Source organism: Symphalangus syndactylus, chromosome 11 (assembly GCF_028878055.3).
Source record: "Symphalangus syndactylus isolate Jambi chromosome 11, NHGRI_mSymSyn1-v2.1_pri, whole genome shotgun sequence".
NCBI classification, from domain to species: Eukaryota; Metazoa; Chordata; class Mammalia; order Primates; family Hylobatidae; genus Symphalangus; species Symphalangus syndactylus.
Window position 1 is genome coordinate 24,531,306 of NC_072433.2, and position 26,037 is coordinate 24,557,342.

At 50.4% G+C, this 26,037-nt stretch overlaps 4 protein-coding genes across 22 annotated transcripts in view; 2 read left to right on the forward strand and 2 right to left on the reverse strand.

The window, feature by feature from the left end:
• Positions 1 to 124, reverse strand: part of UTP4 (UTP4 small subunit processome component) — a 38,853-nt gene extending 38,729 nt beyond the window's left edge. For 4 of the 12 annotated variants that reach the window (XM_063611636.1, XM_063611638.1, XM_063611637.1 and 1 more), the window contains exon 1: positions 1 to 87. The gene's annotated coding sequence lies outside the window, so the exon portion shown is untranslated. The other 8 variants (XM_063611640.1, XM_063611639.1, XM_063611642.1 and 5 more) reach the window with 5 other exon arrangements.
• Positions 78 to 14,996, forward strand: CHTF8 (chromosome transmission fidelity factor 8). 2 transcript variants are annotated; one of them, XM_055298455.2, is made up of 4 exons: positions 78 to 209; positions 11,513 to 11,570; positions 11,836 to 11,953; positions 12,357 to 14,996. In XM_055298455.2, exons 2-4 carry the CDS (start codon positions 11,548 to 11,550, stop codon positions 12,579 to 12,581), a joined length of 366 nt encoding a protein of 121 aa, XP_055154430.1. In that variant the 5' UTR covers positions 78 to 209; positions 11,513 to 11,547; the 3' UTR covers positions 12,582 to 14,996. The 2 variants fall into 2 exon arrangements, with proteins under 2 accessions (XP_055154430.1, XP_055154429.1); XM_055298454.2 differs by lacking the exon at positions 78 to 209 and adding an exon at positions 462 to 604.
• On the forward strand, positions 12,578 to 14,996 carry DERPC (DERPC proline and glycine rich nuclear protein). The gene is made up of 2 exons (XM_055298453.2): positions 12,578 to 12,899; positions 14,486 to 14,996. Exons 1-2 carry the CDS (start codon positions 12,578 to 12,580, stop codon positions 14,560 to 14,562), a joined length of 399 nt encoding a protein of 132 aa, XP_055154428.1. The 3' UTR covers positions 14,563 to 14,996.
• HAS3 (hyaluronan synthase 3) overlaps positions 14,293 to 26,037 on the reverse strand; it is a 21,005-nt gene continuing 9,260 nt past the window's right edge. For 4 of the 7 annotated variants that reach the window (XM_055298449.2, XM_063611633.1, XM_055298446.2 and 1 more), the window contains 3 exons: positions 23,345 to 23,980; positions 19,427 to 19,528; positions 15,315 to 18,628 (listed from right to left, as the gene is read on the reverse strand). In XM_055298449.2, coding sequence (XP_055154424.1) covers positions 17,705 to 18,628; positions 19,427 to 19,528; positions 23,345 to 23,980 — 1,662 coding nt within the window. In that variant the 3' untranslated portion in view covers positions 15,315 to 17,704. Of the gene's footprint in view, positions 14,657 to 15,314; positions 18,629 to 19,426; positions 19,529 to 23,344; positions 23,981 to 25,689; positions 25,947 to 26,037 lie in introns of those variants that run through there. The other 3 variants (XM_063611634.1, XM_063611631.1, XM_055298452.2) reach the window with 3 other exon arrangements.

Consider the following 26,037-nt stretch of genomic DNA (forward strand, 5'->3'; position numbering starts at 1 on the left):
CAGCTGCCCCACGCTCGCCTTCCCGGTGCTCGCCTCTCTCCGCCCCGGCCCCACGTGCGCGCGCGCTCTCAGGCTCTGCCCCGGAAGTGCTCCTGGCGCATAGTCGGAAGTGCGCAGGCAGTGCTCGCGGCGGCGGCGGCGACGGCGGCGGGAGGTTCGGTTGTCGCCCGTTGGCCGCGCGGCGCCGCGCTCGGCGGCCGCCATTGCAGGTCAGGCCGCGGGCGGGGGGCACGGGAGGCCGCGGGGAGCGAGGGCCGAGCCGGGGATGGGGGCGAGGGCGCGAGGGAGCGGGAAGCTAGGGAGCCGGGGCCGGGCGGGGCGCGCGGCTCGGAGAGAAGAATGGCGAGCCGAGGGGCGGGGAGCGCGGGCGGGGGAGGGGTGGCCGGGAAGGGGGAGGGTGGCGGGAGGGCGGCGCGGAGGTGGGGACGAGCCCGGAGGGGCCTCCGGGGTGGGAGGGCCGGGAGTGTGGGGGAAGGGAGCGGTGTGGAGACGGAAGGCGGAGAGAAGGAAGGGAGCGAGCGGGGCGGAGCGGGAGAAGGGCGGAAAGGGTGGCCGAGCGCGGGCGGAGGACGGAGAAGGGGGCGGCGCGGGCCGGAATCTCGAGGTACGTGCGGGAAGGGGCTCTTCCCGGGGTTGGGAGGGAGCCCAGCCCGCTATGCTTGCGGGAGCGGAGTAGAACTGGAACCTAGGAAGTAGCGGGAATAGCAGAAATGGGAGTTCGGGGTGGGGGGTTAGGACCGTGAGGTTTTGTTCCAGGGAACATTTGTAATCGTGGAGGGGGGAGGCTTCTGGGAGAGGTAATTGGAAGGGTGGTTGGAGAGTCATTCCAGGTTGTTTGGTGGGAGGGAAGCCGAGAGACGAGTGGGGTGGGGGTGGGGTCCTGGAGGAGCGGAGTACTTGAGAACCGGGAACAATTTGGAGAACGAGGGTGGTAGAGAAAGGACGTTTAAAGAGTAATCTTTGGGAGGAGGGTGAACGGTTTGGAAGACCACTCCGGTGGGTGGTGTGGAGGAAGGCGGTTTAAATAATAGTTTCCTTGGGAGGCAGGAAAAAGGGTTAAAACAGCTTGTAATTTGGAGGGGGGTGGAGAAGAGGGGGGAAGCGGATTGAGAAGTCCCAGAAAGTGGGTGGGACTAGAAATAGGAAGTGTTTGTAGCTCTAGCAGAAAGGGTGGGAGGGGGCCGAGAGGGAGTGGGTGGAGAAGATGGGGGTGGGTGGGAGGAAGAGCACAGAGGGAGACTCTACGCCGGGCTAGAAAGGAAAGGGTTTGGGGGAGTACAGGGGGCCGTACCATTAAGAGGAGGACAGGCTAAGATGGGGCTGCAGAGTAGCAGAAGATGGAGAAAACTGCAGTAACTCAGATCGACTGAAGCCATCTTTTCCACCCATTGCTACAAATACCAGTAATTGATTCCCTCCAACGTGGGAATCCTAAAATGTGATGGGAAGTATCACGTGTATGCATAGCATCCACACCCGTTTTTGAACACACTCTTCACTAATGTAAAGTTTGGAAGCATTCAATTCCACCAACCCTCCATAAGCCCCGTTTTGGAGGGGAGCAAGATTCTCATTTGGAAACAGGATTTTAGACTTAGTAACATAAGCCTTTCAAGAGACAAGATCCCCTTCAAAAGTATAGACCTGTCCCCTTCAGTTACAAAACCACGATAACACTACAAATAAAAATAATCTGTATTCAGTTGTATGTAAAACGTTCTGAGTTGTTCACTTAGTAGAAAGGCACATAGAGACAGTCATCATATTTAGAGAAATTACCTTCCAGAACTTAATCCCTGAAGCAGTTTGGTGAACCACAACTGCCATGTTTGAATTCTTCTACTATTATGAAAACTTGATTTTATTCTGATGACCTGCTGCTTTCATAGAATGCTGTAGTCCGTTATAAACAATATGTTAACACAGTGTAGTATTAAGACATTCTATTGGATGAATACTAAGAAAATGCCACCTTTCTCTGGGAAATCGATAGCTTGACCCTGAAGGCTTACCATGTGTCAGACAATGTGCTAAAAGCTTTACATTCATTACTCGTTCTTGCAACAGCCTTTTGAAATAGGTGTTTATGCCCAGTATATTGTTAGGAAAACACGTGAGGTTAAACTACTCACTGTCACATACGGGGTAGGTGGAAAAATCACAGAATCCAGGTCTGTATGACAAGCGAGTGCTTCACTATATTCCTAAACAAAGTATCCACTCTGGGATCAAAAAGAAAAGCTCAATAAATGCCAACTGTTGGCCTAGCAAAAAATAGAAAATTGTGAATATTTACACTCTAAAATAAGTGATTTCACCCCAGTTTAGAAAAGAATGTTTAAGGGTTGAGAATTTAAAGCCTTGGTTTCCTGTCTTAAAAAAAAAATTTCTAAAACGTTGTTTAGCTTTATTAAAATTTAGTTATTTGTATTGAGGTTAAACCATTGAGTTAAAGCCTCTTTTTTTGCTATAAGCCATATGTTCGGTTTAATTGGATACATATCACACTTTCTTCTGCCACATTTTATTTTGAAGGATTATGAGGATCATTGCTCAGGCTGTTCTGTTCTCTGTAAGACAGTAATCTTTTAACAATCTAATATTTAACAATTCAGAAACCAGAGGATAAAAATTAAATTCTGTGGAAGATTAAAATGAATACTTGACAAAGAATGTCCTCTATTCTCTTGACTTTCACACTCAGGAGCAGAGGGTAAAGCTTTGCGTCCTAGGGGTGGCATTGAGTAGATTTTTCTAAAAGTTTCAAAAACTGAAACATGTCAATTGGGTATGATAAAAAGCAAGCTGCTGCTTTGTTTTTAGCTGCCTACCCCACAGATATAATAGTTACTTAGGTGGCAAGTTACAAGGTCTTTCCATAGGTTACTTTGCCATTTTGTAAGAGATGCTGTGAGAACGAGGCTAATATTTGTAAAGCAAGGGAAGTTCTCATACAGAGGTGCTTTACAAGAGGGGGCTGTGTGAGGAGAACTGCAAGAGGGGCCAGATTGTGGAGGGCTTAGGGTTCCTATCCCAGCTCTCCACTTAAGTAGCTGTGTGACCAGTTAACATTTAGCTCCTCTAGGCCTGTGGAGTGAGAAGACCATGCTAAAATCATAGGGTGTTAGGGTGAAATAAGAGGATACAGATAAGTGTTTGAGGCTAGCTATGTGAGAAATGAAGCCTTTCGTATTATAAAAATAATGTTCTGCCTGGACTTTACTTTTCTTCCTTTTGTTTTTTTTTTTTTTTTTGAGACGGAGTCTCGCTCTGTCACCTAGGCTGGAGTGCAGTGGCGTGATCTCGGCTCACTGCAGCCTCTGCCTCCTGGGTTCACGCCATTCTCCTGCCTCACCCTCCTGAGTAGCTAGGACTACAGGCACCTGCCACCATGCCCGGCTAATTTTTTGTATTTTTACTGGAGACGGGGTTTCACTGTGTTAGCCAGGATGGTCTCGATCTCCTGACCTCGTGATCTGCCTGCCTCGGCCTCCCAAAGTGCTGGGATTACAGGCGTGAGCCACCACACCCGGCCTCTGCCTGGGCTTTTCTTAAGAAATCGTGGTGGTGCTTTGATTGGCCAGGTTTTTTTTGTTTCACTTTGTTTTTTGAGATGGAATCTCACTCTGTCGCCCAGGCTGCAGTGCAGTGGTGCAGTCTCGGCTCACTGTAACTACCGCCTCCCAGCATCAAGCGATTCTCCTGCCTCAGCCTCCTGAGTAGCTGGGATTACAGGTGAGCGCCACCACGCCTGGCTAATTTTTGTATTTTTCGTAGAAACGGGGTTTCACCGTGTTGGTCAGGCTGATTTCGACCTCATGATCTGCCCGCCTCGGACTCCCAAAGTGCTGGGATTATAGATATGAGCCACCGTGCCTGGCAGGTTTTTTATAATAATAGTTACTAATTTCAAAAGAGAGAGAGAAGCCAAATGCTGGTTAAATAAGGTATATCCTAGAGTGGTCTGATTACAGCAAAAGCTTTTTGGTTTTAGGTAGGGTTCCCATTGTGGGTCAGGATTGATTCTTTGAATGCTGGTACCTTTTTAAGGGGAAAAAAGTTTCCTTTACTGAGATAAAGTCATTTGACTAACTTAGGAATACAGAATTTATGTATTGTTTAGTTCATTTAGCTGTGTGAAGGCCCATAAAGATCAGGTAGAAAACTTTTTTCCCTCCTCATGAGACTGGGGACAGGATACATAATTTATTGCAGGGAAAGGTTTGGTTTTCTTTATACCTTCTTATCTCTCCAAGGCTACACATGAGTTGTGGCCTATGAGTCTGATACCACACTGTAATATAATGAATTTAAATCTTTTTGAAAAGCTACATCACAGAAGTCTCTCCCTGGCTCTGCAGTTAACCTTGTCAACCTGGAATTATTGTTCCTAACGAAAGACGTTAGTCCTAGCCAGATCTGGGATTGAACTCTGCTCTTAAGAGATAGTTGGCCGGGCGCTGTGGCTTATGTCTGTAATCCTAGCATTTTGGGAGGCCAAGGCGGGTGGATCATGAGGTCAGGAGTTGAAGACCAGCCTGACTAATATGATGAAACCCCATCTCTACTAAAAATACAAAAATTAGCAGGGCGCAGTGGCAGGTGCCTGTAATTCCAGCTACTCGGGAGGCTGAGGCAGGAGAATCCCTTGATCCTGGGCAGCGGAGGTTGCAGTGAGCCGAGATTGCGCCACTGCACTCCAGCCTGGGTGACAGAGTGAGACTCTGTCTCAAAAAAAAAAAAAAAAAAGAGAAAGTTGGCTGGGCACAGTGGCTTACGCCTGTAATCCCAACACTGGAAGGCCAAGGTGGGCAGATCACTTGACGTCAGGAGTTCGAGACCAGCCTGGTCAAGATGGTGAAACCCTGTCTCTACTAAAAATACAAAAAGTAGCCGGGTGTGGTGGCGGGCACCTGTAGTCCCAGGTACTTGGGAGGCTATGGCAGGAGAATCACTTGAACCTGGGAGGCAGAGGTTGCAATGAGCTGAGATCGAGCCACTGCACTCCAGCCTGGGCAACAGAGGGAGACTCTGTCTCACAAAAAAAAAAAAAAAAAAGTTGCCGGGAGAGCTCTTTTTAGTTTCTTGACTTCATGTATAGTGTATTCATCAAATTGTGCCTTCAGATGCTCTTTATAGAGCTGCAGTTTCTAAACAAGCCACATCTTAGAACAAACAACTAGAAATTGCTCTAGTTGTCTTTCAGTGTTGCTGGAATGAATTGAGACTGAAGACGTAGACATATTCTTATACAGATAATTTCTATTGTTATGCTTGTTATTTCTAATGGGGATTTATTTGTATTATACTTCTTCCCCACCTCTTGTTTCTACTCACTCTGTCTACTCTCAGGGGGATGGGGGCACATTGGGTTGCATGTTCTCATATGCTTTTTTTTTTTTTTTTTTTTTTTTTTTTTTTTTTTTTTTTTTTTGAGACGGAGTTTTGCTCTTTGTTGCCCAGGCTGGAGTGCGGTGGCACAATCTCGGCTCACTGCAGCCTCCGCCTCCCAGGTTCAAGCAATTCTCCTGTCTCAGCCTCCCAAGTAGCTGGGATTACAGGCACCTGCCACCACGCCTGGCTAATTTTTGTATTTTTGGTAGAGATGGGGTTTCTCTATGTTGGCCGTTTTCAAACTCCTGACTTCAGGTGATCCGCCCGCCTTGGCCTCCCAAAGTGCTGGGATTACAGGCATGAGCCACCGCGCCCGGCCTCATACACTTTTTAATCAATTCTACACTGAATGAAATATATACTCCCTGCCACCTCCATCAGGTGTGTCCTCAAGGGAGTACTCAGGGATCCCTACCTACTGTGCCCTACGAACAGTTGTGTGGAGTAGAATCTCAAGGAGCAATAAAAGAAATAACAGAATTCAGGTGTTACAGGATATTTTAAGGTGCTAAAGTAGAATTTTAAAATTCATTAAAGGATGCCCTCCTCTACATTCCTGACTAGTAGTAAATACACCCACGTGCGTATAAATTACCTAACTGTAGCCAGAGCAGTCTAAGTTCCTGTGAACTAAACTCTCAGAAGCTAGGCTCGAACTTCATTTCTACATACATCTGCAGCATCCCAATAGTTCTAGGATAAGACAAGTTTTTACCGGCCTGACTGAGTATGGTGGTAAGATGCTGAGGGCTGTGGGCCACAGAACTATTTGCAGGAGCATTGCTAGATGTCTGGTAATGCCATAGATGTACACAGGCAGAGCCTCCTGCATCAGTGTGTAAAGGTATGCATTCTTATTGAGGCATGGGGGATTGGTATGCAAGTACAGCTGTGCCATCCCAGCAACCAAATGTGTTTTCCACACCATTGTTCTGAATTCCTGTTCAGACTGTCCAGGAAATGGAGAATGCACTGAAAATATTTTGGCATTTTTCTCAAGCCCATGGTCACAGTGCTTAACAATTGATTTTGGTTGTCAGGAAGTAGGCTCTGTCTCCTTCCCTGCCTTGATCTTCCTAGAATATACCGTGTACATATGTGAACACCTTATTGCTTCTCTAAAACCACCTGTATTTTACTGTCAACTTGTACCCATCCAGGAAAATATACTACATCATCATCAAAAGCATATTTGCAAGAGCCCCTTCTATGCATTATTGAGACTTTTTTTGATTCGTGGCTAAAATGTACCATTCCTTAAATTGTCAAAATTATGGGTCAGAATGCTAATTTTCTTACCTCACTGTCTCAAAAAACTTAGTTCATCTCAATAGAACTTGGGGTCTTTAAAGCACCTTAGCATATGTTATCTTTGGTCTTTGCAATAGTTTAATAGGACATAATCTAGGTGTCATAGTCACAAAGTGACTTGTTCTTGACTACACAGTAAAGAGATCCACACTTGCAGGAGAGCTGAATTTAGGCCTTCTGATTTTAAATTGTTATCCTTCTTCAAGAAACCTTATACAAGGATTTTTAAAGTGCTTTTAGTTCTGTTGAAAGTAGTGGTAGGGCCTCTTTTGGAAATGTTTGGGTTCTGAGCTTGGGTATTACCCCTTTTCCAGTGGTTCCACAACCTGTGCTGCTGCAGAAGGTCTGACTCAATTCAGGGATGCTCTCTTGATTCCATATTGCCCTTCTGACCAGCTCTTGCATGTACTCGATGCCTGCCTGATGCCTTGATTCCTTTTCGTTCTCATTAATACTTTTTTTCCTTTGGGAAGGCAGAATTGTGTAGTGATTATGAGTGTAGATAGTCAGATGGCCCAGATTTCTACTCTGTCACATAGCAGCTGTGTGTGTCCAACATACAAGCAAGTGACTTCATCTGTGTATGCCTCAGTAGTCTGATCTGCAAAATAGGAATAAATACCCATATCATAGACTTGTTATAATGGTTGAATGAGAAACCACCTATATATGCACAGTAAAAATTCAAAACATATTAGCTGCTACTTACATTTGAATTTAAAAAGTTAGTGAGTTGGCCGGCCACAATGACTCAAGCATGTAATCTCAGTACTTTTGGAGGGCAAGGTGGCGTATCACCTGAGGTTGGGAGTTCGAGACCAGCCTGACCAACATGGAGAAGCCCCGTCTCTATTAAAAATACAAAATTAGCCGGGCATGGTGGCGCATGCCTATAATCCCAGCTACTCGGGAGGCTGAGGCATGAGAATTGCTTGAACTCGGGAGGTGGAGGTTGCGGTGAGCCGAGATCACGCCATTGTGCTCCAGCCTGGGCAACAGGAGCGAAACTCCGTCTCAAAAAAAGTCTAGTGAGTTGACCAATTTCATGTTCCCAAAGTGTTTGGTGCTCTAGGAGTAGAGTCATACTATAAGGTTGGAGATCCAAAAGGAAGATTAACATACTGATAAAGAAATCTCAAGCTTGCACAGTGTCTCACGCCTGTAATCCCACCACTTTGGGAGGCTGAGGTGGGAGGATCCCTGGAGCTCAGGAGTTTGGAACCAACCTGGGCAACAGAGTAAGACCTGTCTCTTAAAGAAATCGGCTGGGCGTGGTGGCTCACTCCTGTAATCTCAGTACTTTGGGAGGCTGAGGTGGGTGGATCACCTCAGGTCAGAAGTTCGAGACCAGCCTGGCCAACGTGGCAAAATCCCGTCCCTACTAAAAATACAGAAATTAGCCTGGCGTGGTGGCGGGCGCCTGTAATCCCAGCTACTCAGGAGGCTGAGGCAGGCGAATCACTTGAAGCTGGAAGGTGGAGGTTGTGGTGAGCCGAGATCATGCCACTGCGCTCCAGCCTGGGCAACAGAGTGAGGTTCCATCTCAAAAAAAAAAAAAAAATCTGTTTAACATTTTAATCGGGTGTTCGCTAAGCAATTATAATACCTATTAACTTTCCATACTACAGTTGGTAAACATTGAACTAATAACCTTCCACTAAACTCCGTATATACATTGACAGTACTTAGCCAGAAGCTGTAGTTTTATCCCCGATCCTATCAGCACCCCATGAATCTATCCATCACAGAAAGTGAAGCCAATTATCTTTAGGCAAAAATGTCCAGTTCTTATAAAGTACTCCAAATTTGCCACCAGGTGGTGCTGCTGCTGTGTAAAATGAAAGCATATTATCCTTTTTTTTCCCCCCTTTGAGACAGTCTTGCTCTGTTACCTAGACTGGAGTGCAGTGGTGTGATCTCAGCTCACTGCAACCTTTATCTCCCAGGTTCCAGTGAGTCTCATGCCTCAGCCTCCCACGTAGCTGGGACTGCAGGCGTGCGCCACCGCACCTGGCTAATTTTTTGTTTTGTTGTTTTTTTTTTTAGTAGAGATGGGGTTTCATCATGTTGGCCAGGCTGGTCTCAAACTCCTGACTTCAGGTGATCCACCCACTTTGGTCTCCCAAAGTGCTGGAATTGCAGGCGTGAGCTACTGCTCCCGGCCAAAGTCTGTTATCTAATTGTCTAAGATATTTTCATATCTAAGTGAAAGGTGAAAGCTTTTGATAAGAATCACATCAGAAGTCAGCTTACCATTCACTAAAGATGTTGGAGGATTTTTTCAGTTCCCTTGGATTTATTGATTGATTTATTTATTTTTTGAGACAGTCTCACTCTGTCGCCCAGGGTGGAGTGCAGTGGAACAATCTTGGCTCACCGTAACCTTTGCCTCCCAGGGTTCAAGCGATTCTCTTACCTCAGCCTGCCAAATAGCTGGGATTACGGGCGCCTGCCACCACACCCGGCTAATTTTTGTATTTTTAGTAGAGACTGGGTTTCACCGTGTTGGCCAGGCTGGTCTCGAACTCCTGACATCAAGTGACCCAACCGCCTCAGCCTCCCAAAGTGCTGGGAACACGGGCCTGAGACACCGCGCCTGGCCCCCTTGGCTTTATTTTTAAAGGGAGACCCTTTGAACCTTGATAACCAAGGAGGTAGACTTGAAGCTTACATCATTAGCAAAGAAAAAAGTAAAATCTTAAGAAACTCCATAGGCTTTTTTAAGAAACATGTGGCCGGGCGCAGTGGCTCACACTTGTAATCCCAGCACTTTGGGCCCAGCACTTTGGGAGGCCGAGGTGGGCGGATCACGAGGTCAGGAGATCGAGACCACGGTGAAACCCCGTCTCTACTAAAAATACAAAAAATTAGCCGGGCGTGGTGGCGGGCGCCTGTAGTCCCAGCTACTCAGAGAGGCTGAGGCAGGAGAATGGCGTGAACCCGGGAGGCGGAGCTTGCTGTGAGCCGAGATTGCGCCACTGCACTCCAGCCTGGGCAACAGAGCGAGACTCCGTCTCAAAAAAAAAAAAAAAGAAAAGAAAAAAGAAACATGCAGAGTAGGAAATAGACTACCCTAGGCTGGGCACAGTGGCTCACACCTGTAATCCCAACACTTAGAGAAGCTGACGTAGGAGGATCACTTAAGCCCAGGAAGTAAAGGCTTCAGTGAGCTATGATCTTGCCGCTACACTCCATCTTGGGCAACAGAGTGAGACCCTGTCTCAAAAGAAGAAAAAAGAGGCCGGGCGCAGTGGCTCAAGCCTATAATCCCAGCACTTTGAGAGGCCAAGGTGGGCGGATCATGAGGTCAAGAGATCAAGGCCAGGTGTGGTGGCTCATGCCTGTAATCCCAGCACTTTGGGAGGCTGAGGTGGGTGGATCACCTGAGGTCAGGAGTTTGAGACCAGCCTGGCTGACATGGTGAAACCACATCTCTACTAAAAATACAAAAATTAAGCCAGGTGCGGTGGTTCACGCCTGTAATGCCAGCACTTTGGGAGACCAAAGTGGGTGGATAACCTGAAGTCAGGAGTTCGAGGCCAGCCTGGCCAACATGGTGAAACCCCGTCTCCACTAAAAACACAAAAATTAGCCAGGCATGGTGGTTGTATGCCTGTAATCCCAGCTGCTCAGGAGGCTGAAGCACAAGAATTGCTTGAACCCGGAAGGCGGAGGTTGCAGTGACCTGAGATCATGCCACTGCACTCTAGCCTGGGTGACGGAGTGAGACTCCCTCTCAAAAAAAAAAAAAAATTAGCTGGGTGTGGTGACATGCACCTGTAATCCCAGCTACTCGGGAGGCTGAGGCAGGAGGATCGCTTGAACCCAGGAAGCAGAGGTTGCAGTGAGCCGAGATGGCGCCACTGCTCTCCATATCTGGTGACAAAGCGAGACTTGTTCTCAAGAAAAAGAAAAAAAAAAAAAAAGAATATCCTTAGAAAAGCACGTTAGCATAGTGAGCAAGAGTATGGTCTTTGCAGTGTATGTCTTCGGTTCATATCATCTTTGCCTTAGTAGCTATGTGCTCTTGATTAGTTTCGCACATACAGTTGACCGTTGGTGATCTTAAGCAACCCTATCTCATATGTACAATATTGGTTGAAGAACACTTCCCACTTAGGGCATTGTTAGAGGAACAAGATAAAATGTGTCTAAAGGACTTAGAAAAGTACCTAGCACACAGTAAGTAATAAATATTAGTTGTTGGTCAGGCATGGTGGCTCACACCTGTAATCCCAGCACTTTGGGAGGCTGAGGCAGATGAATCACGAGGTCAGGAGTTCAAGATCAGCCTGGCCAACATGGTGAAACCCCATCTCTAGGGCCAGGCATGGTGGCTCACGCTTGTAATCCCAGCACTTTGGGAGGCCGAGGTGGGCGGATCACGAGGTCAGGAGATCGAGACCATCCTGGTTAACATGGTGAAACCCCATCTCTACTAAAAATACAAAAAAAATTAGCCGGGCGTGGTGGCGGGCGCCTGTAGTCCCAGCTACTCGGGAGGCTGAGGCAGGAGAATGGTGTGAACCCTGGAGGCGGAGCTTGCAGTGAGCCAAGATCACACCATTGCATTCCAGTCTGGGTGACAGAGTGAGACTCCGTCTCAAAAAAAAAAAAAAAAAAAAAAACACCCCATCTCTACTAAAAATACAAAAAATTAGCTGGCCATAGTGGTGGGTGCCTATATTCCCAGCTACTTGGGAGGCTGAGGCAGGAGAATTGATTGAACCCGGGAGATGGAGGTTGCATTAGTTGTCATTATTAGTTGTTATTATTACCCTAAACTCTCTTTCTTTTTTCTCTACAGCTTGTTTTCACTTGCTTTTTAAAGACAGAAAGCTCATGGTGCAAATAGTTATTTCTAGGTGAGTACATTTTGAGATTTTAAAATTTGGCTTGAAATGATGAGGGCTATAGAGGTGTGCCATGTGTCTGGAAGAATCAGGGTCCTTAGGTGCATCTTGCACAAATCCTTGCATTCTGATCTCTAGTTCCATGCCTAGCACTGCCCAATTTCCCAAGAACTTGACATCCAACAAAGAGGTCCTTTGGGCCTCGAATGGTGGTGTGAGGACACTATTCATCCTTCACCCCTCAAAAATATTGTAACCGCCAGCCCTTTGCTTGCAGTGCGAGGGCTGGAGGCCTGGCAGAATGGGTGCTGATGGAGCTACAGGGGGAGATCGAGGCTCGCTACAGCACTGGATTAGCTGGAAACCTCCTGGGAGACCTACATTACACCACTGAGGTGAGGGGGCTTTTCTTTCCCTGCCTAATGCCTCAGGAAAGCAAGCTACACCAAGGTGGTGCTCCCAGGACCCAGAGTGAGGACTGCCTCAGGTTTGTTATTCAAGGCCTAGCTAATCTGCGATGCTCTCTGCTTGTTCTCCCCCTACCTCTGCAGTAGCAGGGAAATTTAATTTTGGGGAATCTGGAAAGCTCACATTTCTAAAAGTAGAAATTCTCTTATGTGGGGCTAGAAAGTAAAAAGGGCACATGGGTGGGTGGTCCAGTGTGGCTGCTCAACAATGGCAGAGCCAGACCAGGGATTGGAGGTGCCAGCATAGCCTGCCAAGAGCAGCTTTAGGAGGCGCCTGAGTGTTATGGCCTTGCCCCGGAACCTCAGGAATCTCGTTCTTGTTCTGCCAAAGGGAATCCCTGTGCTGATCGTGGGGCATCATATCCTGTATGGGAAAATCATCCACCTGGAGAAACCTTTTGCAGTCCTTGTCAAACACACTCCTGGGGATCAGGACTGTGATGAGCTTGGCCGCGAGACTGGCACCCGGTACCTGGTGACAGCACTCATCAAAGACAAGATCCTTTTCAAAACCCGCCCCAAGCCCATTATCACCAACGTCCCCAAGAAAGTATGAAAGAACCTCGGATTTTCCCTAGAGAGCGGCCAACTCCTTGGACTCGTGCTCCGCTGCCACCTCGAGGACGGCTCGACGGTTCCCTGGGACCACAGGGGGGTCCTGTTCTGAACACAGGCCACCCACTGGGTGTGAACTCGGATCCCTTCCTTATGGCGGCTGGTTCTCTTGGTGGAAATCTGACCCCATTTCCAAGGAACCCATCTCCTTTTCCAGCTTCATCAGGCTCATTGGCTTCAAATCCAGCACCTTTCCCGGCTGGTGCTCGTGACCCAAGTATGGCTTCTTTTCCAAGAGGGATGAATCCCACTGGCACAGGTGCAGTTTCTTTCCCAAGGCCTGGTGGCCTCTTGGGGCCAGGCCCAGGCCCAGGCCCAGGCCCCACCCTAAACCCTAGGACAGGGGCTCTGCCAGGCCCAGGGCCTCTGTCTAACCCCAGGTTAGGGGGTCTCCCAGGACCAGGTCCTATGTCCAACCCAAGGGCAGGTGGTCTCCTGGGAGCAGGTCCTGACCCCAGAGGTGGTGGTCCCATGGGCCCTGGATCTGGACCTAACCTGAGAGCCGGTGTTCTGTTAACCTCTGGGAATGGTCCTCCCAATCCTAGGCCAGTTGGCTTGGGCCCAGGACCAAACCCCAATCTGAGATCAGGCTTTTTAGGGACAAACCCTGCCCCCAGGTCAGGTGTGTTTCCAGGCCCAGGCCTTGGGCCCAACCCAAGACCAAGTGGCCTGGGCCCGGGCCCTAATCTAGATGCCAGAGCAGGTGGCCTCTTGGGCACAGGATCTGGTCTTAACTTAAGAATGGCTGGACCTCAAGGCCTCGATCTTGCCCCCATTCTAAGAGCAGCAGGTCTTTTAGGAGCAAATTCAGCTTCTTTCTCACAGGCTTCTGGAAACATGGGCACAAGCCCATCCTCCATGGCAAGAGTACCTGGCCCCATGGGCCCAAACTCGGGTCCTAGCTCTCGGGGAATTGGCCTTCCAGGGCCAAATCCGTCTCCCATGTCAAGGGCTCCTGGCCCCGTAGGCCCTAATTCAGCTCATTTCCCAAGGCCAGGTGGCCCCATGGGGGTAAATGCCAATCCCTTTCCCAGGGGATCGGGTTCATCTGCCTTCTCTCAGTCTTCTGGCACATTGGCATCAAACCCAGCTACCTTCCAAAGGTCCGCTGGCCTCCAGGGCTCAAATCCAACCATTTTCCCAAGAGCCTCTGGGCCACTTGGCCCCAACCCAGCTAACTTCCCAAGGGCCGCTGGCCTGCAGGGCCCAAGTCCAACTACCTTCCCAAGGTCTACTGGCCCATTAGGCCCTGGTCAAGTTACTTTCCCCAGGCCAGCTGCCGGGCATCTGGGCCCTTCTCCAGCTGGCCCTGTGGGTATCAACCCAGCTCCTTTCGCAAGGCCAACTGGGACCCTGGGTCTCAACCCAGCTTCCTTTCCAAGGATGAATGGCCCTGCAGGCAAGAGTTTCGTCCCATTTCCTAGAGTGGGGAGTCTTCCTGGCACAAACCCAGCTGCTTTCCCCAGACCAGGGGGTCCAATGGCTGCAATGTACCCAAATGGAATGTTACCCCCTTAAACACCATTTTCCCTCCAGGACCACCTTGGTTTCTAGGCACTGTGGTTCTTGGCAGGGGCTGTCTTAGGTAAAAGGGTAGTTGTGGAGCTACAGTCTGAAGAACATAGCTCGGGCTCAAGTTCAAATGAGCCATCTTTTTCCTTTGCGTTTTTCTTGACTGAAGGTGAGATGTTATTGTGTCATGTGAACTGTGGCAGGTGGGAATAATCCTGCCCTTGAGAGAAAGGATCTCCAGCCTCCCAGAAGCCTGCTGTGCTTTCGTCCCACAGCTTTCTGCCCATTGTTTCTTACTAGTTTCTTGAATTGTTCTTGTGGACTTTTCCTCAGGGATACATTGGCCTGCAGGTCCCAGTTCACATGTAGTCCCCTGCTCACCATTGGAGAATCAGCTCACTGCTCTCTAGAAACGTGGCGTTGGTGAACGGACCATGCTTCCATAGCTCTGACCTGGGCAGCTTGGACCTGGTCATCTTCTACTGCCATGCCTTTCCCTGGGGGCTTGAACACAGAACAGGGAGATGGACAACCACTTCAAAGACCCACCGAATGCAGTTTCTGCTTGACTGACTGGGCCTGCAGCTCCCTTCTCCTGGGACTTAGAGGTGGCCAGATTTAAGGCCCCTCTACTCATCCAACTCCCTCTTCACTGGTACTCCCAATCAATCAACCTCAAAATTTAAACTGATGTGGAGGGGAATATGGGAATTGGGGTGGGGGTGGGGGATGAAGGGAAGAAATCACTGTGCTTTGTTCAGCCTGGTGTGCAAGGATGGTTGGTGGTTTTCCTGCGTTGTATCATCTTTTCTTACTGTTTCTTTAATAAATGGGATGAGAGGGCTGCTGGTGTCACTGTGTTTTGTTACCTGTGTTTCAGCTTGGCTATAGTCTTACATCATGTCGGCTAAAATGCTTTTGCTCCAAGAGGAAGCAAGCTTTGGTTTTTAGCCTTAGCAAGGGCCCATTCATCTGCCAGTTATTTCACCAAAGACCCTCTACACTAAAAGTTAAGCCCCCATGGGTGTAGTTACTAGGATGGACATACTGCCCAGGTCTTGAGTCCCACCTGACTAAACTTTCTATTTTAAGTCCCTCTTTGGAAACTGGAATAAAGAGCTAGCTTTCAGTAAGTAAGTACAAATAAGTAGTAGTTCCGAGATAACCAGCATATGTGAGAATCTTTATTTTGACAAATAAGTGCAGTATAAAAAACTTGACCTGAAAATTAAAAAAAAAGGGTAAAAATAAATATGTTTACAAATTATTGTAGAAACAATACAAAAGAGGATTCGAATTCTCAGTGACGAAAAACCAAAATGTATCCAATTGTATAAAGGCTCTTCCCTTGCAAGAAATGGGGATAAAGCTGAAGACCCAGTTTGGTTTTGCTGCTGAAAAATGTACAAAATAACTTAGAAAAACCAGTCGAGGTCAAACGTTGTGAGCCCATTACCTGTACCTGCCTGTTTTGATTTGAGGAAAGTTGATGACCACAGTGCAAGGCAGAGCTGATGGTAGGACAGCCAGGAGAGCCTGTCCTCCTACCTTAATCATCTTCAAGTAAATGCTGAAGAAAAACAAGCCCTTAGCGAAGTCTGAACTCTGCACTTGGCTGACCAGATTTCCTCCATTCTAATGCTCAAAATAGTTTAGTTTACTTCTTGGCCAGCAGAACGATTGCCTGGATCAGCTGCCTTAGCAAATGCCTGCTGCCTTCCAGCCTTCATGGGTTGGGTCTGATGTCAACCAGCAGTCTTACCAGAAACTCGAGGTCTGTGTGATGTGGCAGCTGTTAGCTACACTTGGAAAACCCTTGAGTTCATGGGAGATGAAGGAAAGCACCAGGGTTTGCCCATCTGTGGCTCAGAGCACACCTTGCGTCTTTGTAGGAAGCACTAGGTACACTAGAGGCTTGCCCTCTCGTCTGCTGTCCACCTTAGTGCTGGTTCTGCACGGGTTAGCTGGCCCCTCTGAGAAAGGACATTTGGAGGGCAAGCAAGCAACCCTTAAGTCAAAGGCTTAGTCAGGATCCCAGGTTTTAAACTCAAAACGCTGAGAACAGCCTGGATTGCAAGTCACTGGAAAATGGTTTCCCCTCATTCCCCAAAAGCAGCAGAGGGAAAACAGCCAAAAACAGCCTCAGGAGGCATGAGAGAGAAAGCAAGAACCTTAGGATGTAGGAACCAGTTTCATCTCCTAGTTTGGTTTCTGGAAAGAAGCAAGCAAATGCAGTGACTGTCACAACTTGGCTGTAAGAATTCCCTGGAGAAGCCACTGAGGAGAATGGATGGTCTCAAAGATAACCATTTTGGATTTGAGAGTTCACTTTGGGAACACTGAAAAGCTTTCCATGGGAGATGATTGTCAAGAACAGTAGCCTGAAAGTCACACATGCTAACCCGGCTGCCAAGGAATCCGTCCAAGCAGCTCCAAGATTGTAGCCAATTTGATCAGAGGCTCCTCATAGTTTCCATATGTGCTGAGAACACGCTTGCCTCCTGCTGAAGCTTCTGTAAGAGCCGGGGCTCCGCCCCAGTTGCCACCTTGAAAAACTTCTTACCCATGATGATGAGGGTAGAAGAGGTGACTGCAGTGATACCTCAAAAAATGTGGCTTTGAAGAAAGTGAAGTGAGGAGTGTGTCTTAGCCTCAGATCAGAGCTGAATTTGAGAGGAATTCAAGAGTATACGGGTTAAAATACCCAAGACTTCACTTCTTTTCTGAACATGTTGGGGCTTAATCTTTTTATCTCCCCAGCAGAGATCACAGACAAGCTAAGAACCCATCTAGACGTCTGAGCAGTTTCCAGGTGGAACACCCAAGGCCTCTGTATTGCTTATGGCCTCCTTTAGCACCACCACAATCTCTTTGTTCCTCCTGGCAAACTTTCCTTTTTAATGTACACTTTTAAAAGCAGTTCAGTGCTAACTCCCTGCTGGTTTGGCTCATCCCTGGAATGTTGATGTGGAGTGGGGTATCTCACATGAAGCACCATTCCTGGACCCTGTTTTCTGATGCCCAAAGATCAGGCTTCTGGGCCTTGTATCTCAGGCGCAATCTTATTGCATTGATGACTACTGAGGGGTGGGGTGGGGGTGACATACACTAACCGGCCCAGCTCGCTCAATAGAAATTCTCCTGCCACCTCTGGTTGTGTTCAGATGGGCTGGGAGAACCTCCTTCCACAGGTTGCCATCACTCAGGTACCTATCACAAGTTGCCACTGAATGGGACTTACTTGGTTTAGCACGCTTCTGAGTGCCCTCTGGAGCCCAGGGGGAGGCTACTGCCTATGTGCAGATGCAAGCAGACAGGCAGTCTGAAAACAGAATCGCCTGCAGCCCTGCACCTGGGGGATCAGTGTTGCCTCCTCTAAACAGAGCTGTCAGGCCATACTACGTCACCGTTCTTTGCATTTTAGATTTGTCCTTTGGACCATTAAGAGACTAAAACACAGCACTCCCTCCTCCCTCCCACCCCGTCTTTTCTTTTCCATTCCCTTTCCCTCCCTTACCCATTGCACTTTACCCGCTCTGCTTGGGGGCCATGTCACACCTCAGCAAAAGCCAAGCTATACTGCTCCGGCTTCTTCCCACATCGTCGGGCGATGATGGCCAGATACAGCATGAGGAGGGCCACCCAGTAGCAGCCATACAGTATAGCCCCAGAGACAAGGAAGGCTAGCTCCGTCTCACTGAACAGGTCCTGGCAATAAGCTGTGTAGGCCAGCCCTCCCAGGAGAACTGCCACCCAGATGGACACAGGGATGAGGCCGATGAAGTTCACCACAATGGTTTTTCGGCCAGAGGTGCCCCAGCCAGACTTGTTGATGGTAGCAATGGCAAAGATCTTGGCTGGCAGAAGGCTGGACATATAGAGGAGGGAGTAGAGGGACATGAAGATCATCTCTGCATTGCCCCGAAGGAAGCAGGCGTAGGTGGCCTTGATAATGCCCACCAGCTGCACCGTCAGCAGGAAGAGGAGAATGTTCCAGATGCGGCCCCGGTAGAAAAGCTGTATAACCGTGGCAATGAGGAAGAAGGGGAAGAAACCCGTGACCACTGACTCGTAGGTCATCCAGAGGTGGTGCTTATGGAACCACAGAGAGTTGTAGAGCCACTCCCGGAAGTAAGACTTGCTCCAGCGGGTTTGCTGGTTGAGCCACCGGAGGTACTTAGTGGGGGTCTCTGTGAGGCACTTGGAGCGTGCGGTATACTTAGTTCGGTAGCCAAGGCTCAGGACTCGGTTGGTGAGGTGCCGGTCATCCCCGAAGCTGCACTTGCTGCCTAGGAACTTCTGATGGTACCAGTCCTCCAGGAACTGCTGGAGGAGGCTGTTGCGGTACATGCCCAAGGGCCCGCTAATACACTGCACACAGCCAAAGTAGGACTGGCAGGCCCGCTCCACGTTGAAGGCCATCCAGTACCGCACGCTGCTCAGGAAGGAAATCCATGAGTCGTACTTGTTGAGGATCTGCAAGGGAATAGAGACGCTGGGCCTCCTCACCTAAGGATGCACGTCCGGAGGACAGACATCAGAGACCACGAGGCCTCCTTACCATGGCTTCTGTGGCCCGCTGCTCAGATTCCTGGCCATTGGTTCCTTCGGAGCTGGGAAACCTGAGGCTCAGATTGCCACATGCAATCCCTGTCCCCAGCACCAGCTCTGCCTCCCTACTGTGTCATGTTATCTGCAGAGATATTCCCCACTAAGTGGCTCTAGCAGTCAAAGCCACCTTCAGTCTCAGGAGGCAGCCTGTGGTGGTGGCAGAGAAGGGGGCTTGGGAACAATGCAAAACACCACCACAACCACCTGTCCTGAGCTTTCTGTGGTTGGAAAGTTCTAGGGGACCTGGGATGCTGCTTCAGTATCTCTGGCAGATTGGGCCCCTTATTCTTACTGTACTGACCAGAGCCCTTCAGCCTATCCCCTAAGAGCAAGGGCTTCTCAAGGATCTGACTTTGGAGCTACTTGCTGCACCACCGGCCAAAAAGGAAGTACCTTCTAGGATGTATGGCCTCAAAATACTGTGCCCCTCCTGCAGTACAGACTCTTCTCCATACCTGTTAAGTGACTTCCCCTCATGTGGAAGAAGAGCCAGAAAGGGGTTGGGCAGCGAGGGGGGCGAGCTCTTTGGTGTCAGTGAAAACTGCCAGCAAGGAACCTCCCCCCAAATACTAGGAAGTCGACACCCATTTCCCAGGCATATCCAATTGGATTAGGAAAAAGAGTCCCGACCCCTCCCCATAGATATCCCTGGTCTCATCTTACTTGGACATCTCCCCCGACTCCCCCTACTTGGGGATCCTCCTCCAGGACTCGAAGCATCTCGATGGTGCAGGCTGGATCCAGCACAGTGTCAGAGTCGCACACCTGCAGAGGGAGTACGTCATCAGCCCATTCTGACCTCAGACCTGCACACCCCACACCCCCACCCCACTGCCAGGCTGCTCACTGCCTGAGAGACATAACCCCTTCTCACGTGACTCACTTCCAGCCTCTAGCTAAGAGATCTGTACTACCAGAAGGTGCCAGAGGTAAAATGAAAGTTAGTAAAAGTGTTCAGCTACCAGACTTGACAGCCACTAGGCTGAGAGGGAGCAACCTTGAAGACAGCAGGTGCCAGGCGTGGAGAGAGAGACATGCTTAGCACTGGACACAAAAAATTCCTCTGGGGTCCTTCAGCAGAAGGGAAACATGTCACTGAAATCAGATGGCAGGCACGGTATGGTGGCCCAGGACTAACAGGCTACATGTGGCCTTAAGTGACCCCACAGAGTTAACCACAGGGGTCCCCGCGTCAGCCTCTGACCCCTTGGACAACCTGCAGCCCACTGGTGGTTACCAGACTACCTACTTGCAGGCACCTCTATGAGACCAGTAACAAGGCTGCTGGCCTCTGCACCCTCAACAGACTCCCTTGGCCGAGCCTCTCAGACCAGGGCACGGTATGGCTGAGGGCTCCCCCTGGAGGCTGCTCTGAATAGGCATGGAAGCTGCAGCAGCTGCCTCCAGGTCGACCCCAGGGCCAACTGCCCAGCTCTTGGGAGGCTTATGGCCTGATTCTAACAGGTGGTCTCATTATGAGTTGAACCCAGGCCACTAGTTGCCCTAGTGGCTGACTCCTTTTCTGTTTTCTAAAAAATTACTGAAGTACAAAGAATCCAGTAAGCATTGGCCAGGAGAACTGGTTTACAGACCTGATTTACTCTGTGGTCACTGTTAGGAGAGCAACGAAGAGATCCACAGATAAACCAAAACCCTGTTCTGTAGAAGCCTAAGATCCTTGTATTAAAGTTGCTGAGTAAGATTCCTGCAGGAAAGGAGGCTGCCTCTGACACCACAACCCCACCCAGCTTTCTCTATGTTGGAAGACAGGGTGGCCACAGATAAGCAGTAGAAGGCTAAGGCGGAATCAAAACAGCCTCAGCACCAGGCTGAGTCCCTCATATGTGCTTCTTCCCACCTCCCCACCAGGCATATCCTTACATCCTGGTCCATGCCTGGGAGGGGCCCAGGAAGCCTTAGGCCAGACTCGCAGAGCCTCCTCCACTTACAGGCCAAGACTCCCAGCACTGCTGCTGTTGCTGCTGGTCTCACTGCTCCTCCGTGCCCCTGCCCTAGCCCGTTCTTTATATGCTGCTTTGCTTCCTTCAGTCCAGGGATATCTTTCTAACTGCGCAAGGTTAGGGGAAGAGGAACTCTCGTGCTGCCTGGGTTTCCCCACCGGCTGGGGCACAGTTCTGCCTAGGAGGGAGAGAGACCTCCGCAGCAGGCGGTTAGAAGAGAGGCTGAGATCCAGCAAGTGCTCACTGGCTCTGGCCCAGGGCGACCTTATGCAGTGATCCCAGGGCCATAAAGAGACAGCTCAGGTGTGTGAGCCTGTTTGCTGATCCACCAGAACCCAGATGGCCAGGAAAGGGAGATGGCGGGGTGGGGTGGGGATGAGATCCTATGCTTGAAGGGAATAGATGACAAAGTCACTGTGGCTTGAGCCTGTGCCAGGCAGGGCTCAAGGGGTCTCCCCTAAGCATTTGGGTCCCCAGGAAAGTTTCACAAGGTCCCATGACCCCAAGTGAACTGCAGTCAAACAGCCTGCTAAGCTCTCCTCACTCCCTCCATGACTGAGGAGGTCCTGGGCCTAGGAAGCCAGAAAAAGATAAACATATAAACCCCATGCAGAGACAACTGTCAAAAAAGCCAGACACGCAATCTGAGTGAGCTAATTTTAGGTGGGTACACCAGAGAAAACTTAAATTGTATTAGAGGACTCAAAATGCTGTCAGCAGACTGAGTTGGTACACAGGTGGGCTGGCAGGACAGCCACTGTGCCTTCAAGCACTGATTAAGTGATGGGCAGCACCCTGCTCTGGCAGGCGTGGAGGTCAGAGAACAGTCAGGAAGAGGCAGCGTGGATGCCATCAAGAATCCTGGCCTAGGCCAGGCGCGGTGGCTCACGCCTGTAATCCTAGCCCTTTGGGAGGCCAAGGTGGGTGGGTCAGCTGAGGTCAGGAGTTCAAGACCAGCCTGACCAACATGGAGAAACCCTGTCCCTACTAAAAATGCAAAAAGTAGCTGGGTGTTGTGGTGCACGCCTGTAATCCCAGCTACTCTACTCAGGAGGCTGAGGCAGGAGAATCACTTAAACTTGGGAGGCAGAGGTTGCAGTGAGCCGAAATTATGCCACTGCACTCCAGCCTGGGCAACAGAGTGAAACTCTGTCTCAAAAAAAAAAAAAAAATCGTGGCCTAGAAATCCAGGGTCCTAGGGTTTCTACTTTGTACTGAAAGATGTGGTCTTTAATCTTTTCAACTCTTGAGTTTTTTTTTATTTGAAGATGGAAACCATATCAACCTAATACAATTTCCAGGCTTATGTCAGTGATTGCTTTGACCAAAGCTGGGCAGGGTTTAATCAGGGTCCCGCCCCTGCCGATGCTCCTACAAAATGAAGCTAGTCATTCGCACCTGTCTCTCTCACCTCCCAGACATGACTTTGACACTAGGAAGAATGGGACTTTTTGGCCATAACTAGAAATTTTTTTTTTTTTTTTTTTTTTTTTTTTTTTTTTGAGACGGAGTCTTGCTCTGTCGCTCAGGCTGGACTGCAGTGGCACGATCTCGGCTCACTGCAAGCTCCGCCTCCCAGGTTCACGCCATTCTCCTGCCTCAGCCTCCCGAGCAGCTGGGACTACAGGTGCCCGCCACCACGCCCGGCTAATTTTTTGTATTTTTTAGTAGTGACGGGGTTTCACCGTGTTAGCCAGGATGGTCTCGACCTCCTGACCTCGTGATCCGCCCACCTCAGCCTCCCAAAGTGCTGGGATTACAGGCGTGAGCCACCGCGCCCGGCTCATAACTAGAATATTTTGAGTGATTTTGAGGATGGTTTCTTTTGCACTTCACCACGCTTTCTTATGAAGAGGTTCAGCCCCACATTGCCATTGCTGAGGCAGTGCTGCATCACAGGTAAGAGAAGACTTGAGATGGCCTGGGCGCAAATCCTGGCTCTGCACCCTACTAGCAATGGGACATTAAGCAAGTTACTTAGCTTCTCTGTGCTTTGCTTTCACCTTCTGTGAGTGGAGATAATAGTACTTCTCCTTGGGAGTGTTAAGAGGATTAAAAGGGCTAACATGGAGCTGCATGCAGTGGCGTATGTGCCTGTAATTGCGGCTACTAGGGAGGATGAGGTGGGAGGACTGCCCAAGGCCAGGAGTTCGAGGCTATAGTGCATATTGATCATGCCTTTAAATAGCCATTGCACTCCAGCCTGGGCAACATAGTGAGACCCTTTGTCTTTAAAAAATAATAATAAGGCCAGGTGTGGTGGCTCACTCCTTATTCCCCAGGAGCCATTCTCCTGCCTCAGCCTCCCGAGTAGCTGGGACTATAGACGCCTGCCACAACGCCTGGCTAATTTTTTGTATTTTTAGTAGAGATGGGTTTTCACCATGTTAGCCAGGATGCTCTTGATCTCCTGACCTTGTGATCTGCCCGCCTCGGCCTCCCAAAGTGTTGGGATTACAGGCGTGAGCCACCGCGCCTGGCCACCTTATTGCCTTCTTAAGTGCAGAGGTGTGTGCACAACCCAAGGGACCTAGACCAGACCTCAGATTCTTGGCGGAGAGTTTGCCAGGCTGTCCAGACTCGTCCCCGTGTACACACGCTCCTAGGGAGGTGCCCTTACCTGGATGTAGTCCACCGAATCGCCGAGGGCCTTGAAGGCCGTGTACATGACCTCGCGCTTGCCTCCCCACTTCTGCATGATGCACGAGAAGGTGCTGGCCCGCACCACGTCCCGCACACGGTCCATGCCCTCCCGCAGGCTGGCCTCCGTCTCACCCTCGCCTGCCTCATGGAAGTTGCTGCGCCACACAAAGAAGCCGGCCTGCTCGGTGCCACCCAGCACCTCATGGAAGATGTCCAGCATGTAGGCGTCCTCCTGGCGGTTGCCATCCACCACCATGACCACCTTGAGGTCAGGGAAGGAGATGCGCTGGGCCGAGCGCAGGCACTTGCGCAAGTAGTCAGGGTCCTCCTGGTATGCGGCAATGCACAGTGCCACCGAGCCCCGCCGCGGGGAGGGCAGCTTCAGGGCTTGGCCAGCACGCCGCATGCGCCGGTGCTCCAGGAAGGCAAACAGGCTCTGAATGAGCAGGTGCAGGCCCAGGATGGCGCCATACAGGCCGAAGGACAGGTAGTGCTTTTCTGTGTGGATGAACTGGTAGCCCGTCACATAGGCTGCGAGGATGCCACCCAGCACTGCCAGGGCAAACAGGCTGGTGCCCACCACACGCAGGGCTGTCGTCAGCTGCACCGGCATCTGGCGGGAGAAGGCAGGAGATGGAGGGTCAGGCAGGAGGCAGCATTTCCGGTCCGTGGGAGCATGGGCGTTCTCTGTTACTAGTGGACATGACCCACTAATCAAAACCGTTACTGCTTACTGAGTATAAGACTTGGTAGACTCAGAAGCCAGACTACTGGGGTTCAGATCCCAGCTCTGCCACTTGATGTCTGTGCCCCCTTAGTCACGTCATCTGTAAAATGTGGGTTGCAGGACTAACCTCAAGGCATCTTTGAGGGTTAAATGGGCGACATATACAAAGCCCTTAGTGTAGCACTGGGGTAGACAAGCCAAGGCCCAGAGGGTCACGTGACACCTGGCTGGTGGGTGGCAGAACTGGGCTCTACCTGGCCCAAAGCGCTGAAGAGGTAAGCTTCAAGGGCGTGAGCCTGAGGCAGTTCTGGGCACCTGAGGGCCAGGGAGGCAGCCAGTGGCCTAAGAGCTTCCACCTACCCTGCACCCACTCCTGGAGGGGATATTCACCAGTAAAGCGCAGCCACCAATAAGACCCAAGAAGAAAGTACAGGAGCAAAAGAAACAGCAAACAAAGGGGCATTGGGAAAAAGCAGCAGCTTCCCTTTCTCAAGACAGTTATTAGTCAGAGAAACTTTCCCTGTGTCCTCCACTTTCTCACCTTTTACTTGAGAGGCAGGAAAGAAAGGGAAAGCAGAGGGAGAGTCAGACCGGGAAATGCAAGCTGGGGAGTGGACAGCCTCCTAGAGCCCAGGGCTGAAGAGCACACAGGGAACTGCAGCCACCACTGCAGCAGCCTCCATGGTGGCTGCCTGGGCATCCCATCTGCTTGGTCCTAGTGCCCGTGCAGCATGCGTCTCTGTGCGTGTCCCCGTGCCCAGCCACTCCTGGAAACAATGCCCGGTTTCCATTTGCAACTAAGTCAGGGCTCCTAACATCTGCCCTGTTGGAAACAGCTGTATTTTATAAGAAGAGCCCAGGACTTGGCACTAGAGACTTGGGTTTAAGACAGCACTTCTGCCTCCTGGCTGCCTGACCTTGCCCCCGTTCTCTGAGACTTGGTCTCCCCATAGCACAATGAGAGTTCTAATGGATTCCTGCCTCATGTCTCAGGTAAGTCATTTCCCTATAAACGGAAACACTTCCGGCCCCGAAGAGCTACCCTAGTGGTGAGGCTGACTGTGGTTTCCTCCAGAGCAGGTGGGGAGGGGGATGTGAGGGAGGGGAAAGAAGAGGTGACAAGGATGGCTGCCGGCCTTCCCATTCTGACCCACATTATCTTCTCTCTGCCACCTGCCTGATCTAGAGAACCCCATGTTCACTGAGGTCTACAGACATGATGCCTCACTTTCAAGCTTTCTCCAACTCTAGGTCTCAGGAAACGGAGCCCCCAAAACAAACACACTTTCCTGTCGGGACGCCTCTCACATAGAAGGGGCGAAGAACACGCAGTCACTGCCTAAATCGACCTGAGACTCCGGCACTAGCAGCCCTCCAGCAGCGTTGGCCAGGAAAGAGCTGCTGGCAGTCTAGCCTCTCCGGGAAGCGCGGCCTCCGGGCGCTCTGCCCCACCGTCCCAGGGAGCCCGCCGTGTGCTTCCTTCACAGGACTCCCAGTCCTCCCTGTTCCCACCCTACTGCTCGCGCCTGCGGCCCAGGAGTCCCCAGGCCTGCATCCGCAGCCCAGGAGCGCCCCCATTCCCCTCCGGAGCTTACATGCTGAAGGGGTGCGGCGGGACCCCCCTGCCTGCCTGCCTGCGCTCTGGGTAGGGGAAGGGGGCGCCAAGGCCAGCCCGGCAACCTGGGCGCTGGCGCCCCGTCTCGGTGCAGTGCCGGAGGCGGCGCCCACCAGGTCAAAGCAGCCGCGAACGCACTCGCCACGCTTCTCATCCCGCTCGAGCCTCGCCTCTTGGCAAAGGCGGCGCCGGCCACACCCACGTGCCGGTTTCCCACGACCCAACCGGGAAGGAACGGAAAACCCAAGGAATCCTAGTCGGACCAGGCCCTGCTCTTCCCGGAACCCCAGCTACCTTGGCAAAGTGTGCCTGTAGACAAAGGCGCATC